The 26,823-nt window shown below is 36.0% G+C and overlaps 2 protein-coding genes across 9 annotated transcripts in view; one reads left to right on the forward strand and one right to left on the reverse strand.

The window, feature by feature from the left end:
* The window catches only part of LOC128860315 (insulin-degrading enzyme), a 34,123-nt gene extending 23,886 nt beyond the window's left edge, over positions 1 to 10,237 (reverse strand). Inside the window, exons 1-15 of one of the 2 annotated variants that reach the window (XM_054097762.1) lie at positions 9,877 to 10,237; positions 9,618 to 9,773; positions 9,307 to 9,441; positions 8,970 to 9,240; positions 8,787 to 8,892; positions 7,615 to 7,737; positions 7,348 to 7,550; positions 7,195 to 7,280; positions 7,007 to 7,121; positions 6,791 to 6,928; positions 6,528 to 6,734; positions 5,573 to 5,923; positions 5,287 to 5,518; positions 5,003 to 5,209; positions 4,759 to 4,916 (exon numbers count right to left, since the gene is read on the reverse strand). In XM_054097762.1, the coding sequence (XP_053953737.1) occupies positions 4,759 to 4,916; positions 5,003 to 5,209; positions 5,287 to 5,518; positions 5,573 to 5,923; positions 6,528 to 6,734; positions 6,791 to 6,928; positions 7,007 to 7,121; positions 7,195 to 7,280; positions 7,348 to 7,550; positions 7,615 to 7,737; positions 8,787 to 8,892; positions 8,970 to 9,240; positions 9,307 to 9,441; positions 9,618 to 9,773; positions 9,877 to 9,959 (2,571 nt within the window). In that variant the 5' untranslated portion in view covers positions 9,960 to 10,237. Of the gene's footprint in view, positions 1 to 4,758; positions 4,917 to 5,002; positions 5,210 to 5,286; positions 5,519 to 5,572; positions 5,924 to 6,527; positions 6,735 to 6,790; positions 6,929 to 7,006; positions 7,122 to 7,194; positions 7,281 to 7,347; positions 7,551 to 7,614; positions 7,738 to 8,786; positions 8,893 to 8,969; positions 9,241 to 9,306; positions 9,442 to 9,617; positions 9,774 to 9,841 lie in introns of both variants that reach the window. The other variant, XM_054097763.1, reaches the window with a different exon arrangement.
* Positions 10,238 to 11,273: 1,036 nt separating this feature from the next.
* Positions 11,274 to 26,823, forward strand: part of LOC128860320 (rho-related BTB domain-containing protein 1) — a 43,217-nt gene continuing 27,667 nt past the window's right edge. For 5 of the 7 annotated variants that reach the window (XM_054097771.1, XM_054097769.1, XM_054097773.1 and 2 more), the window contains exon 1: positions 11,274 to 11,754. The gene's annotated coding sequence lies outside the window, so the exon portion shown is untranslated. Of the gene's footprint in view, positions 11,755 to 11,827; positions 12,011 to 26,823 lie in introns of all 7 variants that reach the window. The other 2 variants (XM_054097770.1, XM_054097772.1) reach the window with 2 other exon arrangements.

Consider the following 26,823-nt stretch of genomic DNA (forward strand, 5'->3'; position numbering starts at 1 on the left):
CTATACTGACGATTGTTCGATAATGGCTTCGGGCAATGTTAACGATGGCTTGTGTTCCAAAGTGAACAATTATCTCACCAGTCTTTCTCCCTTTTTCGATGTGAGGAATCTCCAACTTTCCTCCACTAAATTCACGGTACTCTCTTTACCACCTGCACTAAGGAAGTCAAACTACAGCTAAAGGTTGATGACACACAAATATGGACAGCGAAACCCCTAAAATGTTGGGCATTACCTTTGATAGTTTGCTCTCCTTTCTGGGACAAAGATAAAGAAATGTTGCTGGCGACATTTAAAGCAATTGAATTATGATGCCTGGTCGCCTGGCACCAGTGATTCGCAGTGGATAAAGCTGTCCTGAAATCAGTATACAGGCAAACACTAAACGACATTCATCGGGAGACCCTTACCGCCTTACCATTTTCCTACTTCCTAAACTCCCGACCCCTGAAGGCCGATATCGGAGTCCAAGACGAATAGCTTTAGCTGCCTCACGAGACCCGCTTAACTTTGGTTAACAGGTTAAACTCCTACTTATCCAGACTCGACCCCAACATGCCGAATATATGTCCAGCATACAACACTAACCATCTATTCACATGCCCTATCAATCCTACTCACCTCACACTGCTCTCCCTCTGGACCCAACCACACGAAACAGCAACTTTTCTGGGTCTACCGTTAGTTGAGTTAGACAAAGATTACTAGCACTGACCACTGACAGGGTTTAGTAAGCTACTACAACTAAAACAACATATCGATAGTTCTCAAGCAGCAAAAACAAAAAAAAAACCGGTAAAATTATCATTTATTTAAGCCCTTTAAGGTCGCATATGATGAAATATTTTTGCACGTCAGGAACTTAAGTCTAACTCGAAAATATGTTTAGCCAGGTTGGATTTATAGTAATAAGGCGTATGATTAGGTTATTGCCAAAACATAAGAATATGTTTATGTTTTTAAATAAAATTTATTGGCTGGTTTAAAAAAATCAAATTATTTCGATAATTACTTCCAATTTTCTCTTTTATCTAACCAATAGAACTGTAAACTAAATTTTAGCGATTTTGTGACAAAAACAATCCGTCGCACGCACAAATAACAGATACGTAATAATTCAATTAACTAATTGCTAACATTTATTTAATTGCTAACAAATTGCAGTTGGTTAACTACGAAAAAAAAATTATAAAAAATTTGAATTAAAATTATTCTTTTTTTTCGCAGTCCAGTGAAAATGAGTTAATTGATTTAATTCACACCAGTAATTTTCAATTATCAAAATTATCAAATTATCTAATTGGCAGCATTTTTATAATTTTGTTAAACTTTTTTAAAGCGTGTAAACCGCGTTAATCATACTATGGTATGGTAAATTATACAGTTCACTACCCAGACACAAATTATCAAACTGGCTTAGGTGTTAGCAAAAAAAAAAATCATAAATTTTTGTATATCATATACTCGTATATTTGGCACATCAACATTATTTAGATATACCCAAGCAGGACTATAAAGGTGCGTGTGGTAACCGATCTGGTCTGTAGTTTTGAATTATCCACAATTCAAGAAAGTGTTATCAAGGAATTTCTGGAAAAATGCGGCTTTTAGTTCTCACTGTTTTTGTTTGCTGTGTATTGACGCTGTTGTTGGTAGGTGGAATTATATGAAGTAAATTTTGGGACCATATCTTCCGTTCGTTTAGAAATTTTAACGATAGTGAAAGCTACTATTTGAATACCCAACTAACAAATCCTTTATTTTATATTGTCTCTAATAAAATATGTGATCATTCCAGCACTCTGTTCAGGCTGACAGTATGTTACAAATGTCTCCAATATCATCAGGGCAAGGAGGGCAAGGCTCACAAAGCTCAAGTGGACAAGGGTCAGGAGGACCGGGCGGAAATGGTGCAATGGGATCTGGCACGGGTGGAGGCCAGGGTAATCAGGGAAGCCAGGGAGGTCAGACGCACCAGGGCAACCAAGGCAGACAGGGAGGCAAGAAATAAAGCAAGCACTAACAATATTGTTAAAATTGTGCAATCGCAATAAAAGAGATAAATGCATGACTATTTTTATTTTTATTGACAAGGGTCTGGAGGACCGGACGGAAATGGTGGAATGGGATCTGGCATGGGTGGAGGCCGGGGTAACCAGGGAAGCCAGGGAGGCAAGAAATAAAGCAAACACTGACAATATTTTTAAAATTGTGCAATCGCAATAAAAAAGATAAATGCATGACTATTTTTATTTTTATTGACAAGGGTCTGGAGGACCGGGCGGAAATGGTGGAATGGGATCTGGCATGGGCGGAGGACAGGGTAATCAGGGAAGCCAGGGAGGCCAGACATACCAGGGCAACCAAGGCAACCAGGGAGGCAAGAAATAAAGCAAGCACTAACAATATTGTTAATATTGTGCAATCGCAATAAAAGAGTTAAATGCTTTACTATTTTTATTTTTATTTGCGTTTCTTAAAATACAGTAACATAAGTCGTCCAGGGCTAAAGCTGCAATTAGTGGTGCCGTACCTTAGCCATAGCCATAATCAAGCAATCAGCTGTTTATATGGGCATCCCTGTAAACGATTATAGGTGCCGCACCACAACGCCGTAACCATAACTGTAGCCGTATGTGTTCGTATATATTGAATTTTGGTTATTCCCCGTAACCGCAAGCAGCTGTGAAATACTTTACATTTGTTTTGATATTTAAGATAAAAATTTGTATATTAGAAATGAGCGACTAAAAATTAATTGACTTACGGAAAATTATCCGTATTTTTATGACAAAACACAAGTATTGACATTAATTCTACTTTAATATCAGCTGTTTATGATTGCGGCACGACTAATCGACAAATGCTGTAACTTTGCGGCTATGGTTATGGCTACGGCATAACTAATTGCAGCTGTAATGAGTACTACCCCGATTATAAATGGACGAAAAAATGTAAAAATCATGATTGAAGTGCCTAAAAGTATACAATAAATAATTTCTGTAAATTTTTATTCTCGTCGCTTTTTTCTCGAAATACTTTTTTTCCGCGCTTTCGAATATAACTCAAGAAGTAATCCAGATATCAACTTCAAATTTTACAGGGATATTCTTTAGCATATTGACCTTTGCATGTACCTCAAATTTTGTATTAATTATCACTAAAAATATTCTTTTGATCAATTAGTTTACGAAAACAAAGCTTAATTTTTTTTCACTTAAAAATAGGTAAGTGGACAGCGGAATAACTTATTTTAATGAAAAACTTTTGCCTGGTTGATTTCAGTTGATTACAAGAGGCTGTGCATTCCATGGCTTAAAATAAATGAGCCACGTTTGAGCAGCGCCGCCTTTTTTTATTTAAAAAAAAATTTTTGTTTATTCATTTAAGCATGAATATTAATAACCAATTTAGTTTAAGATAATAAAAAATATTAGGTGCGCAACTAAGTTCCTGCTTTGATGAAAATACAACTTTATTCTAAAAAAATGGTTACAAGTGAATCATTGAAAGTATTGCCCATCGCTGGCTACTACTTTTTCCCCATCTTTCTGGTAGATCTCGTAACCCGTCGCGGTAAAACTGTTCATCTTTTGAGGCTATCCACGAACTGGAACTGCTGATGATAATCGAACGGCGCAATATCTGGAGAATATGGCGAGTGGAGCAGGATTTCCCATTTCAGTGTTTACAGGTAGGTTTTAACGGGTTTAGCAACGTGAGTCCGACCAACTTGGTCCCACCAAATACATAGCATAACCGACGACGTAGAAGCATGACCGGATAGTTCCCATGCCTTTCTTTTCTTTGGATTGCTGTAATGAATCCATTTTTCATCACCCGTCACGATGCGATGAAGAAAACCCTTCCTTCCTTCCTTTTTTGCTGCTGGAGAGTTGTTCACAGGGGAAAAAACGACGTTCAACATCCCTTGGTGTTAACTCATAAGGAACCCAAGTCCCCTGTTTCTGAATCATTCCCAAAGCATGCAATCGCTTGGAAATGGATTGGCGGAAAACTCCTAATACTGAAGCAAGCTCTTCTTGCGTTTGACACGGATCCTAACTGATCAATGCCTCTAATTCAGCGTCTTCGAAGGTTTTTGGCCTTCCTTCACGTGGACGGTCGTCAACATTAAAATCACCGTCTTTGAAGCAACGGAACCAATTTCGGCACGTTGTTCCACTTAAAGCAGCATCTCCATACACTTTTTGTAGCTCTCAATGCGCTTCAGCCGCCGTCTTTTTCGAATGAAAGAGGAAAATCAACACTTCCCGCAAATGACGATTATTTGGCACAAAACCAGAGATTTGCACAAAACCAAAAGTAAATGATACCAAAACAAAATCACTAATGTGTCGAAGCAGTTTGTTTACCATATGTCTAAGCTTGGTTTATGACGTTTAGGTTATGTTATAATCGACAGCACACACTGCTGCTGGCACCTATTGACAAACAGCGGGAACTTAGTTGTGCACCTAATATATGTACCTAATAATAATTTTCGTAAAAAATAATTGAAAAACTCGTTGTCTGGAAAAACTGCCCCCTTAAAATAACAAAATCTTAATATTGATAACATTTCAATATTTTATCAAAACTAAAACCCAATTTGCCAAATATTTTACCAGTACCCTGGTTTTAAAATTATTAAAAGTCGATTAACAACCATATAAAATAAATATTTATATGATTACACACAGCTCCATCCGAAATGTTAACCTTTTTTGTGATTAATACAAATTTAAATTCACTCACCTTTGTACGCAGCACATCATAGCATGGCTCCGATAGAACCTGTGCAATCAAATTCAGCATAATATTGGAGCGATCCGTTTGTGAGCCATATTGGAAATACAATTGAGCACAAGAACTTTTGTGGTAATTATTCTGGTTTTCAAATAAATAGCTGTCGCCTAGAAAAATAATAAAGTGAAGTGATTTTTTAAACAGGGGCAAAAACGAATGAGATCGAAAAAGTAAGCACTTGAATTCCACTTACCGCTACACAACTTATACTCCCGTTTCTTAAGCATTTGGCGTGCCAACAGTGGCAGCAAAATAGAATCTGTCGCCTCCAAGCGTTTATTGACACGTTCTGCTACATCTAATGCTTGTACCTTAGTTACATTGCCATAAATAAAGCACTCAGTATGCAGACGATGGAAAAAGTCGCGCGCAAAATTTACCACACGATCGTAGGTGACCACTGTGCATAGGAAATAAAAAGTCGTTGGTGTTTATCATTATTATTTCAATGCTATATCAATGCAAATAAGAACCTACACTCCATCGCATCCAGTAATTCGCTGTTGGCCCACGCATTCTCGGTGAGAATTAAAGCCAAATAATAAATTGCATGTTGATACGGTTGTTCGGCCTTGAAATTCTTCAACGAACGTATGAATTCTTCTCTAAGTATGTCAAAACGTTTTTCGTCGATTTTAAAATCGAATAAATGATCCAACACCTTTTCTAATAGTACAAGCTGCTTGTCATTATAGCCTCGTATAGAAAACTACAAAAACAAAAATATATATTGCAAACCACAGTAGTCAATGTATGCACACACCTCAATTCCAGTCGACTTTGTATTCACTTGCAGTTTCAACCCCGCCAACGCCGCATCATACAAATATTCATTCAATTGATCCTTTAGTAAGGAAACCATTAGCTGATTCAGATTGCAATTGAGCGGGTCGAGGTAGGCAATTGGGTTGGACATGTCAAATGTCATGCACGCCTTTGGCTTCATAAAGTGGTCGTCTTGCTTATGCCACACACGCAAGATTGGCGTATCCTTTATAATGCTAGGATGCTTGGGCATGTCCGCATCCACCGGCATTATATCGAAATTTTGTGGTATAAAAGCATTTGGTAGAGGGAGTGCAACGTTCTCGTTGAGACCACACTTTTCCCAGCGCTAAATAAAGAAATTTAAGAAATAGTGTAAAATTTGTAATATAGAAATGCGTCGTCTATGCATACATTTCTTTATATAAAGGGTGTTCCAATAACAGGTGTTATGAATGAATGGATTGGGTTATCGAGAGATGATTAACGATTTTTTATGGCCGGAATTGGATGGTATTGATCTGGACAACGTTTATTTTCAACAAGACGGCGCTACGTGTCACACAAGCAACGAAACCATTGATCTTTTACCGGAAAAGTTTCCGAACCGTGTTATCTCTCGAAGAGGTGATCACAATTGGCCACCGAGATCTTGTGGTTTAATAGCTTGTGACTTTTTTCTTTGGGGCCACGTAAAAGAGAAGGTCTACCCCAACAGCCCAGGGTCGATTCAAGACCTCAAAGATGGAATTCGTGAGGCTATCGAGGACATAGGGCGTGGAGTAGAGCGTGGTCGTAGTGGTCATTTGCCTGATGTTATTTTCCACTATTAGCGGCATACCTTCCTCTTTATAATGAGATAAACGTCCGATCATTTATATTAAAAATAGTTTTTTTTTTTTTGAATATCAAATTAACACCTCTTATTGGAAAATCTTTTATTTAAGACATACCCTCAAAGTTTCAGCATCAATTTTACTTATGCCATATTTAGTTTTGTAATATGGTTCGCTTTCGTTACACAGTGGTTCGTAACTTTGGCCAATGAGCACTATGCGACACTTTTCCGGCACCAATTCGTCAAGCAGTTTCGTAATCAATTCAGGACGCCATTCATTGCTTAAGTAGGGCGCGGTTAGCACCTCTTCGAGTGGATAAATCTAAAAAAGTTTTAAAAAATTAATAATTTAATATCGCATCTTCTTTTAAAACTTACCTGCATGGCCGACACCGCATGCGTGACCATATTTTCCGGCTGCTCTTTGTCCTTGAAACGGAAGCGTATCTCATTTATGTTTACATATTCATCAAAGATCCACTTCTTGGGGCCCTCCTTCCGCAACATTGCTAAGTACTGGAATACAAGTATTTATTAAAATACATATAAATAACATTATTATTATTTTTTTTTTTTTTGAAAATTTGAACACACTTGGAAAATAATGTTCACAATGTCATCAACGTGCTCCATGCCATCCTGCGTTAGATCCACAACGATTTCGAAGAAACCAAAGCCGTTTAGTGTGTTCTGATGGCCGGCCATGAGGCTGTAGATACAAAAATATAATGAAAACCTCCATATTTTCAATTTTTATTTGCATATACAATTTTTGAACTTACTCGTTGCACCAGCCCAGCTTACGTAACTCCGATAAGATACTGCCTTTGCCTTCATGACCGAGTAAGTGCGATAGATAGCTGTCAGGCTAGAAAAGTTCAAACCATTTCAAATAAAAAAAAATTGCCCGAACATTATTATTTTAGGCAACAAACCGCAGATTTATAGAACTCCGTGAGGTCGGCTGTCGTGAAACTGATTGTCAACGATCGCAGATCTTTTATTGGCACAATATACACTTTTTGCGCATACTTATCCTCAGAGAATGGTTCGGGCGGAAAAGTTGGTATATCCACATTTTTATTCTCAATAGTGGAGAACTTTTCAATGACCATATCTTCAAGATCATTAAGTGATTCTGTGGGGAAATTTCAAAAGTTAACATTAGTATTTTGTTGTACACTTGAATCTCTTTTAGGTACCTTTGCCCAGCACAGCTAAGCTCATAATATTCGATGAATACCATTTCTTGTGAAATTTCAATAGCTCCTCGCGTACATCGATGTTCTTAGATTTAGGTATATCATGGAGTGTTACTTTATTACCTGGAAGGGAGTGTAATTAGAAAAAAAGAGCGTAATAAGAAACGTAATCAAGAATATCAGGTCTGTTATATTTTTTGGAAAGGCGTTAAACATTTCAATTGCTCAACCCTTTTTTAAAACCTTCGGCGTACTTAATCCGGTGTCTGACCTTTTTTCGTCCTGTTTGAGAATTCTTTTTAAAAAATTATATCCATAAATCAATAGAAATTTAAATTTTAGGAAGCTACTTAGAAGCTCAAGTATAAATATGTTAAATTTACGTCCAAAGTCGAAAAAGTCTGGCTGGACCGGGGTGCCCAACGGAGGTTTAAGGGTTTAGGGGTAGTCAGAATTTTCAAAAAAAAATTAAATTCTATTTTGCATTTTCTTAAAGTATAATATCTTAAAAATATTGTGTGAAAATTTTAAGTGAATCCGACAAAAACTTTTCGAGTCATTCAACAATTAACAAAGGGCGCTCGGGCGCTCCGAAACGTTCGAGAACAAGTAGCTAAACTTTGAATGCGTTTTTCTTAAAACTATATTTTTTGAACTGGTGATCACTGTAACTTAAAAGCCACTTGGTAGATTTCAATAAAATGTATACTTCTTTTGAAAAACATAAGAAACTCGTGCCTGATCGAAGGATTTTGTTTTTTGAAAAATTTTGATTTTTTTTTAATTAATTGTCGGTTTTTTCTCGAAAATCTGAAAAATATTTCCTGAGGCCGCCGTTGATCAGGCACAAGATTATATATTAGTAAAACTAATTTCTCTTGTCCAATTGATTTTAGATGAATCTCCAAGGACTTGTGATGATCACCGCAAGGGACTTCTGGAGAAACGGACTCCACACAAACAGCGATAACTTTTATAATTATTAATTTTTTTTTTGAAATTTTGCTAAAGTCAAGTCGAAACGGGATGCATTAATGCTATGTTTTTATTTTTGTAAAATAAAGCAATTGACTAAAAAAAATTATTGAAAATCATAAATTTTTTGTGTGTCTGACTACCCCCAACCTCTTAAGGGTATCATTTTTTTCATAATAAGAAATTCACTGACTTACCACTTCCAAATTTGCAATAGGGATGATCGTGTTTTGCCAGATGCTTGTGCACCTGCTTCACTCGCCATATATCGCTGGGTAGATTCTTTTCGTGCTCCGAATTAACCTTGAAACCAAACCAAGAAAATAGTACAAGGAGAAATTATTTGTGCATAGTTTTTGAAAACAGAAACTTCACTCTACCGCATTTATTTCACGTTCCGTGGCACTGGCCGTGAACAAAGGTCCTATAAAGAACTGCGCAAAACGATCGAGTGCGCCGTTCAGTTTATCGGGCGCCACATGAAAGTGATACTTGGTCATTAGTGGATATGTCGCTGCATTACTGCTGCCGCCACTTTGTGACAAATAAGTGGTGTAGCCATTTTCATGTGGGTACTTTTCGGTGCCCAAGAAAAGCATATGCTCGAGAAAATGTGCCAAGCCGGGCAATTCATCAGGATCGGACATATGGCTGTGTCATGGATTTATAAACATTCATTAAAAATATCGTTATAAATAAAATTTCATATACCCCTACCCAACTTGCACTGCCAATGCAGCTGCCGAAACATCCGTTTTGGGATCACTGATCAGCAACACCTTCAATCCATTTTCTAGCTGCAGCCCTCGATAGTCGCGCGTATCTTGCTCGGATTTGGCAATATCATTTAATCTGTAGAAGTAAATACATAGGAAAAATTAATCATTTGCGATTGGCATGCGTTTGCATAGCCTAACTAGAGTGCAGCGCTTTGACTGAAAAAAGTGTTCATTAATTGTTGTGATTACGCTAATACCTCCCATAATTTACACCCATTAATTAACTGTCTTAGAGTCGTGCTTACTCACCGCAATATAGACTCTAGCTCTTGTGGCTTCTTCAACGGCACCTTATTAACTCCACCCGATTCACCAGCAGCAGCTGTACTTGAAGCGCTCATTTTGCGGTGGAATATGAAGTTGGATTTTGCACGCGTCCACAATAAAGTTGAGTTATCCCAAATGCTGTAGATGTTGTGAAATACAATATAAAGGTCAATTTACAAAATATTTTCGAAGGTAGTGTGTCATACCGACTTCTTGCGTGACGGTTGTAATTAGCACATACCTTTTTGTGGTATTTGCGTTTAGTATGGATGGAGCGTAAGGTTGCTGTTTACAACATAATACTAACGCCTGTCTAATAAACATTAATCTATTTATTTTAATGTCGCCACTACACTTCCAATGCACTCTTTGTAATTCTCAAGATTTGTACTTTAGTTTCTCTATAATTAAGTTTCTTAAAAATCGTTCGGTTTTTTGCAAATTGTTTTTTTTTTTCTTCTTAACAAGCTGATGCCACAACATAAACTGTTCCAGCTCTGTCGTTTTCGGTTTCGTGCAAATTTTGCTTACTTAATCACTCTCCTCAACAAATTCTTGCAGCAACATGGAAAACGTAAATTAGTAACATGACGATGACAATTGGCTGTTTTTGAGAGCTGTCACTTTTGACACATTGAATAGTGGAATAGAAGCAAATCAGCTGATGGAATAAGAGAAACAGATGTCACACTTTGTGGCAATGAAACGATATTAAATGGAAATGAAATGTAGGAAAGTTAAGAAATAAAAAAAAAAAATATAGGGTACAGTGTTCAAGTTTTCAGAAAACATGAATAAAGTTTCTTAGTTATGAATATATAAATAATGCGCAAATTAAGTGAATTGACTGTGTTAAATCTTTCAATATATTTAGAACAAATTATAACATGAGATATTAACAACCAGCTAAAAAGCAAATCGTTGCCAGTTCAAAGTGTTGTCGGAAGTTAAAGGAAAGCGGGCTGATTTTTTATATGTGCTTTTTTACCAAACGATTAAATAATTTGTTTTTGTTGTAGCAGCATATACATTCCCTATGCATATACGAGGAATGCTGCTGAAGTGACAGTCCTTGGCCGGATATAAATAATTTGTCTTACATTTCATTGTATTAGATATATACATATATACGCATGCAGAGGCACACTGTGGCTCAAAATTAAAGTGTGTGGCTACATATCGCACCCTAAATACAAAAGGGTCACAACTCAAAATGTACTTCTGCTCAAATATGAACGAGACGTTATCAATAAAACGGTCCGCGGATGACATATGGCAAAAATAATTTTTTTAGTTTTTGGTAGGACTGTTATAAGCTTACATGGCAAATTTCAAAGTGATATGTCACATAGTTTGTTTTCTGTGCTACTGTAAACAAGTCAAGCTCAAGTGTGGAAAATTTTGAGTTGTGCCCCTTTTGTATTTAGGGTGCGATATGTGTCCACCACTATAATCCACTGTATGTACGCGCAACAACATAGATGTTCATCTCAATAGAAATGCACAATATAAAGTGTAGCCCTGTGTTTCGCACATCATCCCAACAGTCAATTCCATCAGTTTCTCTTCCGATTCCCAGGCGAACAACACCGCAACAGCAACACCGTTAACGAGCGAGCAGATTAACGTTCTCCGCTTCTCTGATTAGTATCAGTGCATCAGTCAAAAACAAAAATTCCGTGAGAGTACAAGTTATATCAACAAAAGCGGTTACTCGAAATTTAGCGGATGAAGAGGAATGAAGCAGATCCACTTAAAATTTTTTCAAGCAGTGAAAAAGTCGGCTTGTGAAAATTTAAAACCAGTCAAATAGTGGAAATATTTAAGAAGTGCATAAAAATTAAATGTAAAAGTGCATGAATTGGTGGAACGTAGAATATCGAATTTAAATGTCGGTCGGAAAAGTGCATGAAAAAAAAAAAAACAAATTAATGCAAGAGTAGCTGCAATGTGAACAAGAAAAAAGTTGGTGGAGCATAGTAGAATAGAAGAAAAAGTCTGTGTACTGTAAAAACAAAAGTGCAATAACGCAATAATGAAATGAAAAAGTGCATAACAATTTCAATAAGCGCTTAGTTTGCGAATGGAATTAAATAAATTAATAAATGTTAAGAGAGAGGTAAGAGATGTGAAACTACATAAACTGACATATTTATCTCTATTTTTTTATTACAAATTCCTCTGCTGCTTAGGTACTTGCAAATTATGCGGCAGAGATGGTTGCTGCAGCAGTATTACATTTCGAGACACCGAAATGGCACAAGAAAAATCAATTTTCAGGCGATCTCCCTACTTCTAACTGTGTCGCCTGTATGGAACGTCTCCCATTAGAGAGCGGGGTATTTAGTATTGGACCGTACACAGAACGACCTGCGGTAACCAAATATAATACAATATTAAAAAATTTAAGAAAATCACGGCAACAGAAATTTTCACTTAGGGGCGAGCCCCAATGTAAATGTTGCCAAGCCGGTTGAAAGAATTAATAATTGAAAAAAGTGTAGAGAATAAAAAAAAAATTAATTCAGTGCAGTGACGTGCTGCAATACATGTAAGCAATGGAGCGCCGCTGTAAAGGCAGTTTAAGGGTATAAAGTGGAGGCGGTATGGTGGCGTGTGTAGAAAATCAATATGCCAAGTGGCATGCAAGCCATGACAAACAGGCAAATCCAACTGCAAACATACATATGTGCATATGTATGTATATGTTAACGTACATTTGCATGTACATACATTAGCAGGTGCCGTGTAACACGAAATAATGCAATTGCAGTAGGCACAGTCGTAATCAAAGTGTTTATGAATAAATAAATATGGATTTTTGCAAATTCGTACGTTGCTTTAAACTAAATTATATAACATAAATAATTCTATTACTCATTGCATTCATTTAGATATTTACGATTATTTAACGGTTTTTTGGACCGAATTATAATTCATCAATATTTCTTTAACTACTTCTCCCCGGTCTCACCACGCCTCCGTTGGCACTGCCCACTCATGTGTACACACCTTCGGTCAATTTTTTGTTTTTTAGTCTTAACTACTTGTTGTTCGTAGAACATTATTGTGCATTCTCATTTTAAATAAGCAGCGATTATGGCACATAAAGGAAAGTAGAGAAGGCTTATTAGTTAGTAGCAGTAAAAGAACTGGCGCATACGGGAGGGGGTAAATAATGAAAGAACGATGAGGATTATTGCACTATGTTATGCCTGTGAACGAAAAACTAAAAAAAAAAATAAAAACGCGTAAATTTGATGATTGCTCAGTTGCTGGGTATGCTGCTATGAATAGCTGACACGACTTAACTACATACATATTTACGAATGCACTTGTATGCACATATGTACATATGAATGCACCTTCAATATGCAAGTCACATCCATACATGAGATTACAACAATATGGAATTGTAGCATAAAAGTGAAAACTTCGAATACCTAAAACGACATTAGCTTTTGTATCTTCTCAATAGGTCTTGTTGCTGTCGCTGTAATCTGTATGAGACTTGTTCAAATAGGAATTCCATACTACATATGTATGATGATGTGTGGTTTTGCACGTAGTCCTCCTGTAGCTGGGGGTTAGCAAGTAAGCGAATCACCATTTTCGCATGTTTGGCATTAATGCGTTTTATGCCCTGTTGTGACAGTTCTATGCATGTATGGTCTTCTTCGTATTGATGCTGGGCTGTTTTGTTGTTGATATTCATGCATTGTTGTCGTCAGCTGTATTGTAGTTAGTTGTTATTTTTAAATTTGTGCATGAATGGCCAAATGCTCTTAAAATTAAACAGGGAAATCTATTTATGGATAAAATGGTATAAATGTGAATAATAAAATTAAAGTAAAATAATTGTACGAGAGTAATTTTTGCTTGTGAGCAGTTAAGGTTCGTCAAAAAGGAAATGATAGAATAATAACGAATGATAGTTCAAACAGATGATGAACTTATAAAAAAATTTATTTTTAATATCTGATTATGTGAATAAGTAAGTTTTTGTTTAACCACATTCAGTCGGACACAAATTTTCAAAACTCAACAGATTTCGAAAGATGGTGGCAATTGTTGTTGTTGTATTAAGAAGGTAGGGGTAGTCAGAGACACGAACAAATTATGATTTTCAATATTTTTTTTTTTGCTAGTCAATTGGTTTATTTTACAAAAATAAAAACATGGCATTAATACATCATATTTCGACTTGGCTTTAGCAAATCTTCAAAAAAAAAATTAATAGTTATAAAAGTTATCGCTGTTTATGTGGAGCCCATTTCTCAAGAAGTCCTTTGCGGTGATCATCTCAAGTCCTTGGAGACTCATCTAAAATCATTCGGGCAAGAGAAATTAGTTTTATTAATAGATAATCTTAATATTGTGCCTGATCGAAGCTTTTTTTCAAAATTAACGATGTGGCGGCTTCAGGAAATATTTTTTAAATTTTCGAGAGAAAAACCGACAGTAAATTTGAAAAAAAAAGAAATTGAAATTTTTGAAATATAAAATCCTTCGATATCAGACACGAGTTTTTTATGTTTTTCAAAAGCAGTTTAAATTTTATTGAAATCTTCCAAGCTGTTTTTAAGTTACAGTGATCACCAGTTCAATGTTTTGAGAAAAACGCATTTAAAGTTTAGCTACTTGTTCTCGAACGCTCCGGAGCACCCGAGCGCCCTTTGCTAATTGTTGAATAACTCGCAAAGTATTTGTCGGATTCACTTCAAATTTTCATAAAATATTTTTAAGGTATTATACTTTAAGAAAATGAGAAAAAAAATTCAGTTTTTTGAAAATTCTGACTACCCCTAACCCCTTAAAACATTGCCCATTCATTTTAGGGGAATACTGCTCAAATAGGAGTCTAAAACTATTTTTCATTCATATTTGCTTTAAAAAATGTGGTTTTATTAATTTTTACTCTTTTTGAAATTAACTTAATTTTTATTTCGGTAAATAGAGTGTAAAAGTAATAAAATTCATTAAAAAGTAAAGAATTTTTTTTTATTATTTGCTTTTTTTTTTGTTTTTACCATACAATATACATTTTTTCCTAGGAACATCTATTATAAAGTCATTAACTCAAAACGCCCGTATACCAAATTTTGCTGAGATCGAATTTTTTTTATAATTATGTCGTCTAGAGTGATGCCTTAAGGGGTTATATACAGTTAGAAGGCCGAAAAAAAGCAAATTTCCCAGAATTTTTTCTGAGAAAACTTTTAAATTTATTGATCTAAAAATTTGTACACATTATCTTATCTTTTACCTTTGTTTTAACTGTGTACTAATACTAAATAAAAATATCGCAAACATATCGTGGCATTACCATATCGCACCCTAAATACAAAAGGGTCACAACTCAAAATTTTCCACACTCGAGCTTGACTTGTTTACAGTAGCACAGAAAACAAACTATGTGACATATCACGCTGAAATTTGCCATGTAAGCTTATAACAGTCCTACCAAAAAAAAAAAATGTATTTTTGCCATATGTCATCCGCGGACCGTTTTATTGATAACGTCTCGTTCATATTTGAGCAGAAGGAACATTTTGAGTTGTGACTCTTTTGTATTTAGGGTGCGATATCGTGCATACTGGGAGATGACCGATGAATTCGGGTGCGTCACATATGCGTAAATTATTTAGCTATCCTTTCGATATCAATAGCTCCTTTCTGATTTAGCTATATTTCATATCAATAAGATGCCATTTTTCTACAGAATAAGCATTTACACACGTGTACCTGCATCTTTAAATGAAGCAGAAATTAATTCCTTGTATTTCCAGTTCACTAACTCGCGGTGTTTTTTATTTACTCTCCCTCTTTCATAGTCTCTGTATCTTCTCTTGTCTCTGCTGTTATGGAGCTGAGCTGTTGGCAAATAAGCAAATAATGCAATCAGTTTGCAAAATTTTCCATTGCAGTAAAAACGAATTAAAGAAATGGAAAAACTTGGTGCTTTAGTTGAGCAGCATGGAATTTTAATAATTTATTTACTTGATCTACGCTACGTACGTTTGTATTAATTAGTTGAGAAGGGGCCTGGAAATGTGAATATACACGCATACTTATGTGTATGTATACGTATGCATACACATAAACGTTTTCTGTTATCTTATATGTGTGCCTAATAAATTTATTGCAAATTGTTTGTTTAAATTATGATTTATTTAACTATTTTAATTCAATTTTAAACGAAATATTTAATCCAAGGAGATTATTTGATGAGGTTTTGGTGTAGTATAATTGAGAATAGCGTACTTGGGGAGGCAGTTACAATCCTGATACGATCCCTACACTCCCCTCTGAGTTTTAATGATCGACGTACCATACGTTAGCCATATGCGAGATATGATAATTATTTTGCTTAGTCAGAAAAAGTGAGACGTAGTGAGATTTATTCTGTAAAGTCGCTGCAGACTGATGTCTGTTTACATAATACTTTACATTTCATATGAATATTTCAATCATCCTACATCGCACAGACAAAGTTTAGCACGCTGCTACAACAACAACAAATATACCTTTTACAGTCATATGACAGATCTTCCCCAACATGTTGCGGAAGCCATGAGTTTGTCCTACAAATGGAGTGACCTATAGTTTTGTGCCGCCTCCAAGTGACAAGCAGTTTTTAGGGCAAACTTTTTTATGATAGCAACGAGCTCGAAAATTTCTCAGTAACTGGCGTTAAACGACAGCTTTTACGAACAACTTTTTATATTGTTTGAGATTTTATGACAAAGTGGGCTTTGAATCTGTCATGAAGCGTACGACTTAAGACAAAATCATTAAAAGGTTGCTATGCAAAGGAGAGCAAATATTCGTGATTCTTCTTCTACTATTCTTGAGTTGTTGTTGATGTTGTTGTATCAGCATAAACATTCCCCATACATGGACGGGGAATGCTGCTGGAGTGACAATCCTTGGCCGGATATAAATCCGGGTCGTTTCGGTAACGTAAAACCGACTGTCATGGGAACGACTATTCCTGAGTCTTAAACTCCCTTACAATCAATTATGGAGTGGCTACACTCAGTACCTAAGCAGGATTTTTCAACATCTGAAATTTCGAGTGGGGAAATTGGCGTGAACAAAGATCGCTTCTGCCTATAAAAAAATGTTTGCTAAAAGATTGAGGTTATTGGATAAAGCTTTGACATAAATTATGTGTCAGTAGACGTTATGATAGGTGAACCAAGTAAATCCAGTGTTTATGAGCGATACAAAATTCTCTTTGAGAGTGGCACTTTGAAACATAATACGTGAACATCTATATCGCCGGTGAAGTAGAGATTAACAGGAAATGCTCCAGAATTTCGGTAATTTACAGAAAATTTCTATGACCGACCGATTTGCTGCAGAATAAGAAGTGTAAGTTGCTGCCTACTAGTGTAATAGAGTTGGAAAGATCAGACCGATAAAAACTTGAGGAAGAAGAAACGGTTAGATTGAATTTTTTAAAACTAGCTAAAATCGGCTAGAGAGCTTCCACGATCTTCTAAATATTTAATTTTTAATATTTTATTACGTGATTAGGAAGCATTTTTGGCTACTGCAGGGGCAAAGTTCAGTACTGTAGAGGCAGCCGTAATACTGTTAACTCATAACGCTGTTCAGCCGTAACGCTGTAACTTTACAGTATTACACAAAATGAAAGTCGAGTGAATGAAAAGAGCGATGTTTATTGGAACGTGCACTTTTTTATTTTATTTTTTTATTTTTATTTATTAATACAAAAAGGACAAAAAATGCCAATACCGTCTAGAATGATGAGATGAGATCGTTTCCATAAATATATATACATATATGTTTTTTGTCAAAAACAAGGTTATTTCGTAATGCCATAGAATCATATACAATTTTTTGTGTTTTATTATTGGCAAATATATATTTGATGGATTAAAAGAGTTTGAATTATTTTATAATACAAAATTAAATAAAAACTGCACAACCATATATGGGCCCATATGCGGTGTAGGGTTAACTGCTGGTTGTTTTGAATGTGGAAACTAAATTACATAGAAAGAAAGTTCGGTCAATTTACAAAAAGACCTTCCGTGCAATATGTGCATACAACTAGATCTAAGTATATTGGGCACAACAACACGTTTTCGCGCTCGTACGCTGGGCACAACCGAAAAAATTGCTGCTGTTGCTGAAAGTGTGCAAAAACAACCAAGCACACCACAGGCGGTTCTACGTTACCGGAACGACCCGAATTTATATGCGGCCAAGGACTGTCACTTCAGCAGCATTATCTGCACGCGTATGGGGAATGTTTATGCTGCTACAACAACAACAACAACTCGTTACCATCGTCTGAAGTTGAACATTTCACGCACATCTTTGAGGCGAATTTTGGAATAAAGACCTTGGTATGACGCCGTACAAAATTCAATTCGTACAGGAAATAAAATGGAATAGTTTTCCATTATAAGCTTCAAAGATTGTGCTTTCAAATAGACAAACTCGCATTGAAAAAATCTTTAAATTCTATTTCTATATTATAATTTAAATTTATCAAATGCCACTCTATTTTATTTATTTTACTTATTTAGATTTTTATCATCAAAATTTAACAAATTCAGAAATAACAACAAAAAAACTGATTTTGAAAGGTCGCGTGCTAATGCCTTTGTTCAGAAAATCATTCTGATTATTTTTACACTCGGCTATAAAGCGGTTCAGAATCAGTCGTTGTAAATGCGATATCAGCGGCGAACTATATTACATATTTAAATTACGCACTTCCGTCGTGCTTTGTGTCGTACTTTGCATTGAGCTTTGTGCTGCTCTTTTCATATTGCGTGTAACTAAAAATAGCCGTAGAATATGAATAATTTTTATATTCTTTCACCCGTTTTATTATTGAAGTAGAAGCCCATAATGTAAAAAAGAATTCAGTTCGGCGTTCACAATTCTTGGCACAGCAATCAGTCAAGAGATCACAAAACAAACAGCTCTAATTCGTCTTAGTCCTCGTTCTTCGGTTGCTGTATGCCTTTTTCAGCTTAATGTATTTATAAAAGTCGTACACGCAGTTACTTGAGTTCAGCGTCGACGTTGGCGGTGCACATTCGCTTTTTATTACGTATTTGTTTATTTTTGTTTTGTTGTTATTTAATTTTGTTTGTTTGTTTTTATTGTTATTCAGACTTAAATTGAAACCAATTATACTACGTCGTACTGAGTGCAACACCAAGTGAGTCTAATACGAATGAAAATGTGCCCACTGTGCATAAACGATATTACAATTACGATTGCCGGCGAATGGGATTGTGTTGTGGTCATTGAATTACAGCACCAATCGAAGAAGGAAAACTAAGGAAACAAATACATATATTAAAGACCTATATATTTTCTTTCAACTTTTAGAGCTTTTAACACTACTTCAATCTTATGTATAGAGCAGCTTCGCAATTTTTCTGAAATAGTCTCAAATATTGTATTAGTGGTTTTGTGCTTTATTGTTGTAGTAACTTACATATGTATTTCTTCTTAATGCGTGCTCATCACTCTCATTTAACGGTAGGCCCAGGAAAGGGCTATTTCGGCAGAGTGGGAAAAAAGTGGGTGAGAGGTTTGGGATGATAAGTCAGGCATGTGAAGGGGTAGTTAGTGTTGAGTTATGTTCTACATATGTTGAGTATGTCGCCCCTAATAGTGGATAAGTAGGAGTTGAACAGGCTGTGGTGATTCGTCCAAAATCCAACTAAGGCTTTCGCACCATTTTGTTGTGAACAGGCTTTAATAATGCGGATTTATTACAGTTGATGGCATCCTCCCAGCTGATTTTTTCGACGCAGTAAAGAATAAAGCTAAAATTATTTGTTTTTTTTTTACTTCTGTGTGTTTACTTTGCCATTTGTGTACATTGAATGTAGAGTGTATTGGGATTGAAAAAAGTTAAGTTAAAAGTTAAGTTAAGGACATTTTTTAGCAGTCGGACCACGACAGTCGGTTCGTCGTAACTGGAACGACCCAGATTTATATCCGGCCATCGGGTTAATTTTACTTCATAAAATTTACTTTCGTTAAGCTGATGTTTTAAATTAAATTATATGGGGGATTTTTTAAGAGCTTGAGAACTTGAAATGATATACAATACAGAAAAATTGTTGGAATGAATTTTTTTTTTATTATAATCCAGTAGATAATTTTATGACATTTTTTTGTGTGAACTTGACAGTTGCAGTACACAAAGTACGTAAAGGGCAAAATACAGATTTCCATTTTTAGTTATTTAAAATGAATTGTATAATTTTGCGCCACCTTGTATATTGATCTGGGAAATCTGTAAAAAATCGCCGTGAAAAAAGACTAGTGCTTCTAATGGAAAATATACGTTTAGGGCTTTATTTCTTGGAACTTCTCCTTTTAATACGTTATTTGCGACCTTAAAAGCTTTCCGTTGAAACCAAATAATTCTGCTCATTACTGGCAAATTCTTCGCAAATCTCAGTTATAATTACAAAGAACTATGAAATTGGCAAGCCTACAAAACAAACCATTTCATTTACATTTTGTCTAAATATGTGTACGTACATACAATAAATACATGCGCTCTTGTCAACCATTTAACTTTAGCTCTCATGCAAATTATACCGCCTAAACCTCGAAACGGGCGGGGGCTTGTCTTGCACTTAACAACCGCCCAAAAGCATTGACAGAACTGGCAGCACAGGCACCAGTCGCAGTGACTTCGATGAGGGTTGTAGGGTACTTGAACTTCAGCGAGGTCGCTGCGCTTAAGCGAGTATAAGCAAAAGAGGGAGAAGTGTCTCTCCACGACCAGAAGGAGAAACGTGTTATGCTTTTGCACTTGCAGTGCACACTTAATATCTTTTCTTTATATGTACTATGCATAAGTATGATATATGTATGTATGTATCTGCTGCTTTATATGCATGTATATGTACGAGTATTTATCTGCTTTATTGCACATGCTGCTTGCTGCAGTTCATATTTTCGTTAATTTGTACAAAAATATGTATGTTGTACGCAAAGCTTTCACACCGAAGGGTCAACGATTTTGCTTGTAATCCATTAGTATAGTACAACAGGCGTTGAATGGTTTCAAACGAGAAGGAGCCGAGGGCAAAGCAGACACTGTGAAGCAGCGTTTTCATATTGGTTTTAATTCGTTTCAGTCCATTGTTGTAATTTGCCGTCGTTTTTGGTAACTTTATTTTTACATTGCCGTTTCTTACCTTTTTTGCGCAGCAGCAACAATTCCAACTTTCTCAGTCTCTTTGTCGTAACCACATATGTATGTATGTATGTATATAAGAATGTACGCTATGTCGACGCTTTTCCCAGCTTGCAGCTAAAATCTTTAGTGTGCAGCAGCTTTTCATGAAATCATAAGCCAATCTACGCTCACCACTCATCATTCACCACTCACCACTCACTCATTTCAACTTTCTGTCCTAACATCGTTCACTCACCATTCCACCCAGTTGCACGTGCATGTGCACTTACACGACGCTGCTAATGCTGTCGACGTTTGCGTTGGCGCTTGCGTAGCTGTCATTAATGCTGACGCTTTTTCATTTCCATGAATGAATGAGTTGGCATTTTCAAAATCAGCGCTTCGTCACGTTTAAATATCCTCATTCGTTCGTACCATCTCGTTCGTTGGCTTCTTTCAGCTGTTCGTTCGCCTTTGTTCCTTGCACTTCGTAACGCATACGCCTCGTCGACCCTGCAGTCGAGCATTGCCCAAACGGTGTGTCATCCACTCGGCTGTCCCTTACCTTTCCTCAACTATTCAACTACCAGTGAGTACACATATTCAGTTACTCCTCGTGTACGTGTATGTATGTAGAAATATTTCTTTGTTAGTTATGCCATACGTGTGTTTGAGAGAGGTCGAGACAGAGAGAGAGAGAGAGGGCTTAAGAGGGCATACATTTTGTTGGCATGCTATTTTTTGTTATATTGATTTTATTTTTATATTCTCTTTTATATCATGTTTTCAATTCATGTTTTTGACGCATTTGCCAAATTGCCAAGCTACTGCCGCTGCCTCTTTCATAGCCGTTGTTAGTTTTGCTGTTGTTTATGGTTTTTTAGGGGTTCTTCCCATGTGAGTTGCCACCTCTAAAACGGTTAAAGTCTCCTTTTGTCTCAGCTGTCTTTTAATGCTGCTATTCAATTGCTCTTCAACTAGTCCATAGATGGAAACACTCCGCTTCAGCTTGATCCCCAGTGGTTGTTGGAACTTTTCATCTAAATAAGCGCACATCATATATAGTATGCATATGTGAAACGGGTGGTTGTTTAGAAGTTTGATTTGTTTAAAAGAAACATAAGAATATTATACATTAAAAATTGACAAATTGTATGAGAGTCAATAAGGTGCATTGAATAGGTAGTAGTATCAGTAGAGCAGCTTATTTCATTTTTACTATCTATTTGGTCTCAAAATTATAAAATTTTGTTTATATGTATACATATGCATGTAGATTTTGACATTTTAGGGACCAAAAGCAAAAACAACATATATTGCTCTTTTTTGTTTTTATGTTTTGCTCCATTGCACCTGTTCAATGTGCATTTGTAGTTAGCTTTTGATTAGCTTACGGAGAGTAAGAAAGAGAGGATAAAAAGAAAAAGAGCGTAAGGTGTGTTCGTTTTTTTGGAGAACACAACAAAGTAGTGTGGCTAAATACCATTTTTCAAATTTATTGAGCCTTGCAGCTCAAGGGACTTATGTTTATGGGGAAAAGCATGTGGTAAAGCATAGTTTTAGAGTGTAAGCAATCCATTGGAGAGGTGCAGATACATATATGTTTGACAAGTAGAATGAGCGGAGCTGGCTGCATCCTCAGCGGAGAAAATTGAAACACAACTCACTTAAGGGGTAAGGGGTAGTCAGAGGCACGAAAAATTGATGATTTTCAAAAAAGAAATTTTTTGCTAGTCAATTGCGCCCTTTGTTAATTGTTGATAACTCGAAAAATATTTGTCGGATTTTGGAAACTTTCCAAACCATAAGCGGTCTTATCTCGCTTATCGCGCCATCAGTGAGTATCAATGGAGCAAAATTTACCAAGATAGCACAATAATGACTCATTCCCATGGTAGCTGGTTCTACGTTACCGGAATGACTCGGGGCTTTTCCCGACCAAGGGCTGCGGCCCCAGTAAACTAGTCATGTCTAGTGTACCGTACCGTACCTACCCCACTAATTTCTTGGTTTTGATCCATTCAGAGAAAGTTTCCGCCATAAAGTGTTGTTGATTTTTTCGCGTGCTGTTTGAAAAGCTTCATCATCTTGCTAGAACCAGTTTGGCATTTAGTTGATTGGTATTGATGCCGGGAACGAAAAAACCGCATATAATCTGCTAATGTCAATACTTTGTCCCATCTTTGAAAAGTATGAACCAATCGAAAATTCTTTCGGTACTATGTGCCCAAAGCTAGCGCGACAGCAACTATTTTTACATATACATATATACTTATATATGTATATATAATTGGCGCGTACACCCTTTTTGGGGGCTTGTCCGAGCTCATCCTCCTGTTTGTGGTATGCGTCTTGATGTTGTCCACATGATGATGATGCCCACAAATGTTTTTTAAGCCGACTTCGAACGGCAGATATTTTTTTATGAGGAGCTTTTTCATGGCAGAAATACACTCGGAGGTTTGCCATTGCTTGCCGAGCGGCGACCGCAATTAATAATAGTAATAATCGAAAATTTTGTGCATATAAAAAAACACCCATTATATTTAATAATAAATCATATGTTATTTTTATTGTTGCTTGGCTTGTTTCATATATCCGCGTTTTCATATTCTCTAAAGCAAGAGTGGCATAAATCCTTAAAATTTGTTTTGGCCGAAACTCTGCTCCTATTTCTTGTATGCAGCTTAGTGTTGTCCCATAGATAGAGAAACCTTCAGTTTCAAACCACTTCCGAATTGCGGGTGATTTTTATGGAAAACTCTTTCGGGGCGCGCACTTGTAAATATACTCTAAGGTTTGCCATTGCCTGCCGAGTTGCGACGACTTAAAACAAAAATCCACAGTGGTATCGAACGTAGGACCTACTGCTGGGCTAGCACGTACTAATACAGTAGATGGGGCGACACACTAATCGTCATCTTCCTGTGTTTACAAGTACACTTGCATGAAAAGTTCATTCTTGGTTGTTTATTTATACAGGCAGCGATTCCTTCGCAAGTCACTGCTTTACCGTTCTTCAATTACTCGTATCTCTTGCGTACTTACATAATACGTTATTTCAGATCTTTTTTCTTCAAAGTTATTTCTCATACACTTACATATGTATATATGTGTATCTTACTTTTATCTATTACCTTATTTTTCATGTTGTGAGCTAAATTAATTTCCTACATCTCAATTTGTTTCATCTCTTTATTGTGCCGGTAATAGCCACCCTCGCTGCCTTTTATGCACTAATTAAGTGGTATTTATTGGTAGCTGATTCAGAAAAATTATATCAAATGCATATTTTTCAATTAAAGCTAAATACTGTGAGGCATATTCCAGAAGGCCTTCAGCAAGGCATTAAGGAATGTACTCGTATACTCGTATACGAATATTGGAAATTTACTTCAAGATTTGCTGACGTAAGCACGCCCTAAGCAATTGTGCATATATTAAAGATGAGCCGCCACAATAGAATAAAACCGGTTTATAGTCGTCGCTTGTGTTATTATAAAATGAAGAAAATTCGAATTATTGTAAAACATTGAGTAATTCTAATTAAGATTCTATTTTGTTTTGAAACTCAATAACTTTGAATAGCAGCTTGTCAATAAATAATGAAATTCAACTTATATCCATTTGTGCTCATTTTGTATATTTATATGTAAACTAACTTAAACTTAATACACACTAGACATTACGACTTATAGGATCAGTAGGGGGAAAAATATATTGCATGTTTGTGTAATGATTGTAAATATCCATTTAACCGCGACAGATAAAATTGTTGACGAATATAATCTCTAATGGCGCCATATAGCGGTTGGCGGGCAGCAAAAGTGTGTAAATATTTTGCATTTTCTACTAAATAAGTTAAAGATATGCTAATCAAAGTGTAAATGCTCAAAGTTCAGTCGGCATATTATTTGTACTTACTTCTTTTCTCACCTCTATACTTTCATGGGCATGAGTACATATACCATATGTAGGTATGTAAATATGTGTAGGTACGTATTTATATGTATCATTGTGTTGTTGTCATTTCACTGGTTTAATGCATTTCTCAAATGAAATTTAATACGCTATTCTTCTAACGTCTTAATAACAATAAATAAGCTTCTTAAAGCTTATACATTTTTTAATAAATAAATATTTAAACTGAACTCATGCACTTATAATTGTTTTTTTTCAACATTTTCATTACCTCTTTTCATTGTTGTTACTTTGTATGCGCTGACGCGCAAGACTCGTGTAATACTCCTCATTTCAGTAACTGTTCTCCAAGTTTTCATAATATATTTTTGTTGCATAATGTTATTGATAAACCTGTTTTCTCTCCCTCTCATAAAAGTTATAACAGAAAAACTAATAGACAAACAGAATATAAAACAAGAACAATTATAGATTTTCGCTCACATTTTTATCTTTTAAAAATTGTTTAGTTTCTGTATGCATTTGGGCGTACTGATGTACGATCATATCTCCGCATAAACTCTGCAGACATAGCCTTCCACGCATTCGTAAACCACTCATCCAGTTCATTCACTACATGGGTCGAATTTGGATATTTAGCAAGCTGCGATTTGACATGGCTCAACACACTTTCGAATTCGACAACATATGCGGTTAGCTTGCTGAGAGAGTCATGCTGAAAAATTGCTTTTACAGCAGCAATATTAATTTTTGTTTCAATATAACTCGAATATTTTGTAGCAAAATAATCAAGTACTGCTTCTTACGCATAATAGTGTTAATGCACATGAAGGAACCAACATTATTTTTGGAAAAAGAATCTGAAACCATTACTGACCTACCACCATTTTTTACGATTTACATAAGATTGCACATATGTATGTATGTATGGAGAGACCCTTGTTCTAATACCAGAGCCGACCAGCTGTTTGAAATGATTGTTTTCAGTCTCACCAGTGGAACTGACATAAAATTAAAACAAAATAATTAAAATTCGAATTCTTCATATCCGAATCGCAAACAGTTTCGCTACGACACAACAAAGCCCTACCTTGAGCGCACATTTTTTGTTCTGCATTGGTATTTTCTTCCTAATCCCTATTTGGAAATGTATCTCCGAGTTGTATACTGATGCGCAATGAGATGCTGCGTGAGCAGCAAAAAAGTTTGCAAGATGGCAGCCATCGCGATCACTAATATTTCCCCTGACCTAATGCTTCAGTCCCCAAGAACACTTTGGCCTACATTTTTTCAAGTCTTTACATAACATAACAGGTTGCTAGCATAAAATGCAATATTCACGTTACTCGAATTTTTATTCTTTGATCGAGGAATATCGAATAAATTTGCTGATTATTACTTCAAAATGAACAATAGATAACGGTAAACCACATTTGAGATTGTCATACCCGATATAAATCCGGGTCGTTCCGGTTACAAAGAACCTACTCCCCTGGAAGCGAAGAGGAAAAAAGGGTCACAAAGGGCGCATGATCGTTGCGGCTAATTGATTTCTTCACTACCAGAATTGATTTCTTCTTTACGCCGTCTTGTTGGAGCCACAGCTCGGATCTAACGGCATTTTTGCTTGGCATAAACGGCATAGCTGCTAAACCAAAAATTGGGCCTCAACGAGAAGATGATTTTGCACCGAATTTACATACGTATTTATGTAATTTATAATGAAACTACTAAATTTTGCTGAATATTTTGACTGCTAGATGCACCAATGACATCTGTGGCAATCGCTGTGACAACCACTCGGCTAAAACATAATTGCAAGAAACTATCTCTATTTATACTTAATTCAAATTCGGGCTCGGATGTACTTTATAAAGTTGTTAATAGTGATGATATTATGAAGTGAAATTTTTTAACAATTTAACCCAGTTCTTGCTCAGGTAATGATTTCTGGCGTCTAAAAAAAGGGGGCGATCCTGGAATATATGGTTTAAAGAGAGAGCTTCTCCGCAGCGTGCGCAGACTGTAAGTGGCTCCCCAGTCAAGGTGTGTTGATGTGTGTCAATAGTG

Source organism: Anastrepha ludens, chromosome 4 (genome assembly GCF_028408465.1).
Source record: "Anastrepha ludens isolate Willacy chromosome 4, idAnaLude1.1, whole genome shotgun sequence".
NCBI classification, from domain to species: domain Eukaryota; kingdom Metazoa; phylum Arthropoda; class Insecta; order Diptera; family Tephritidae; genus Anastrepha; species Anastrepha ludens.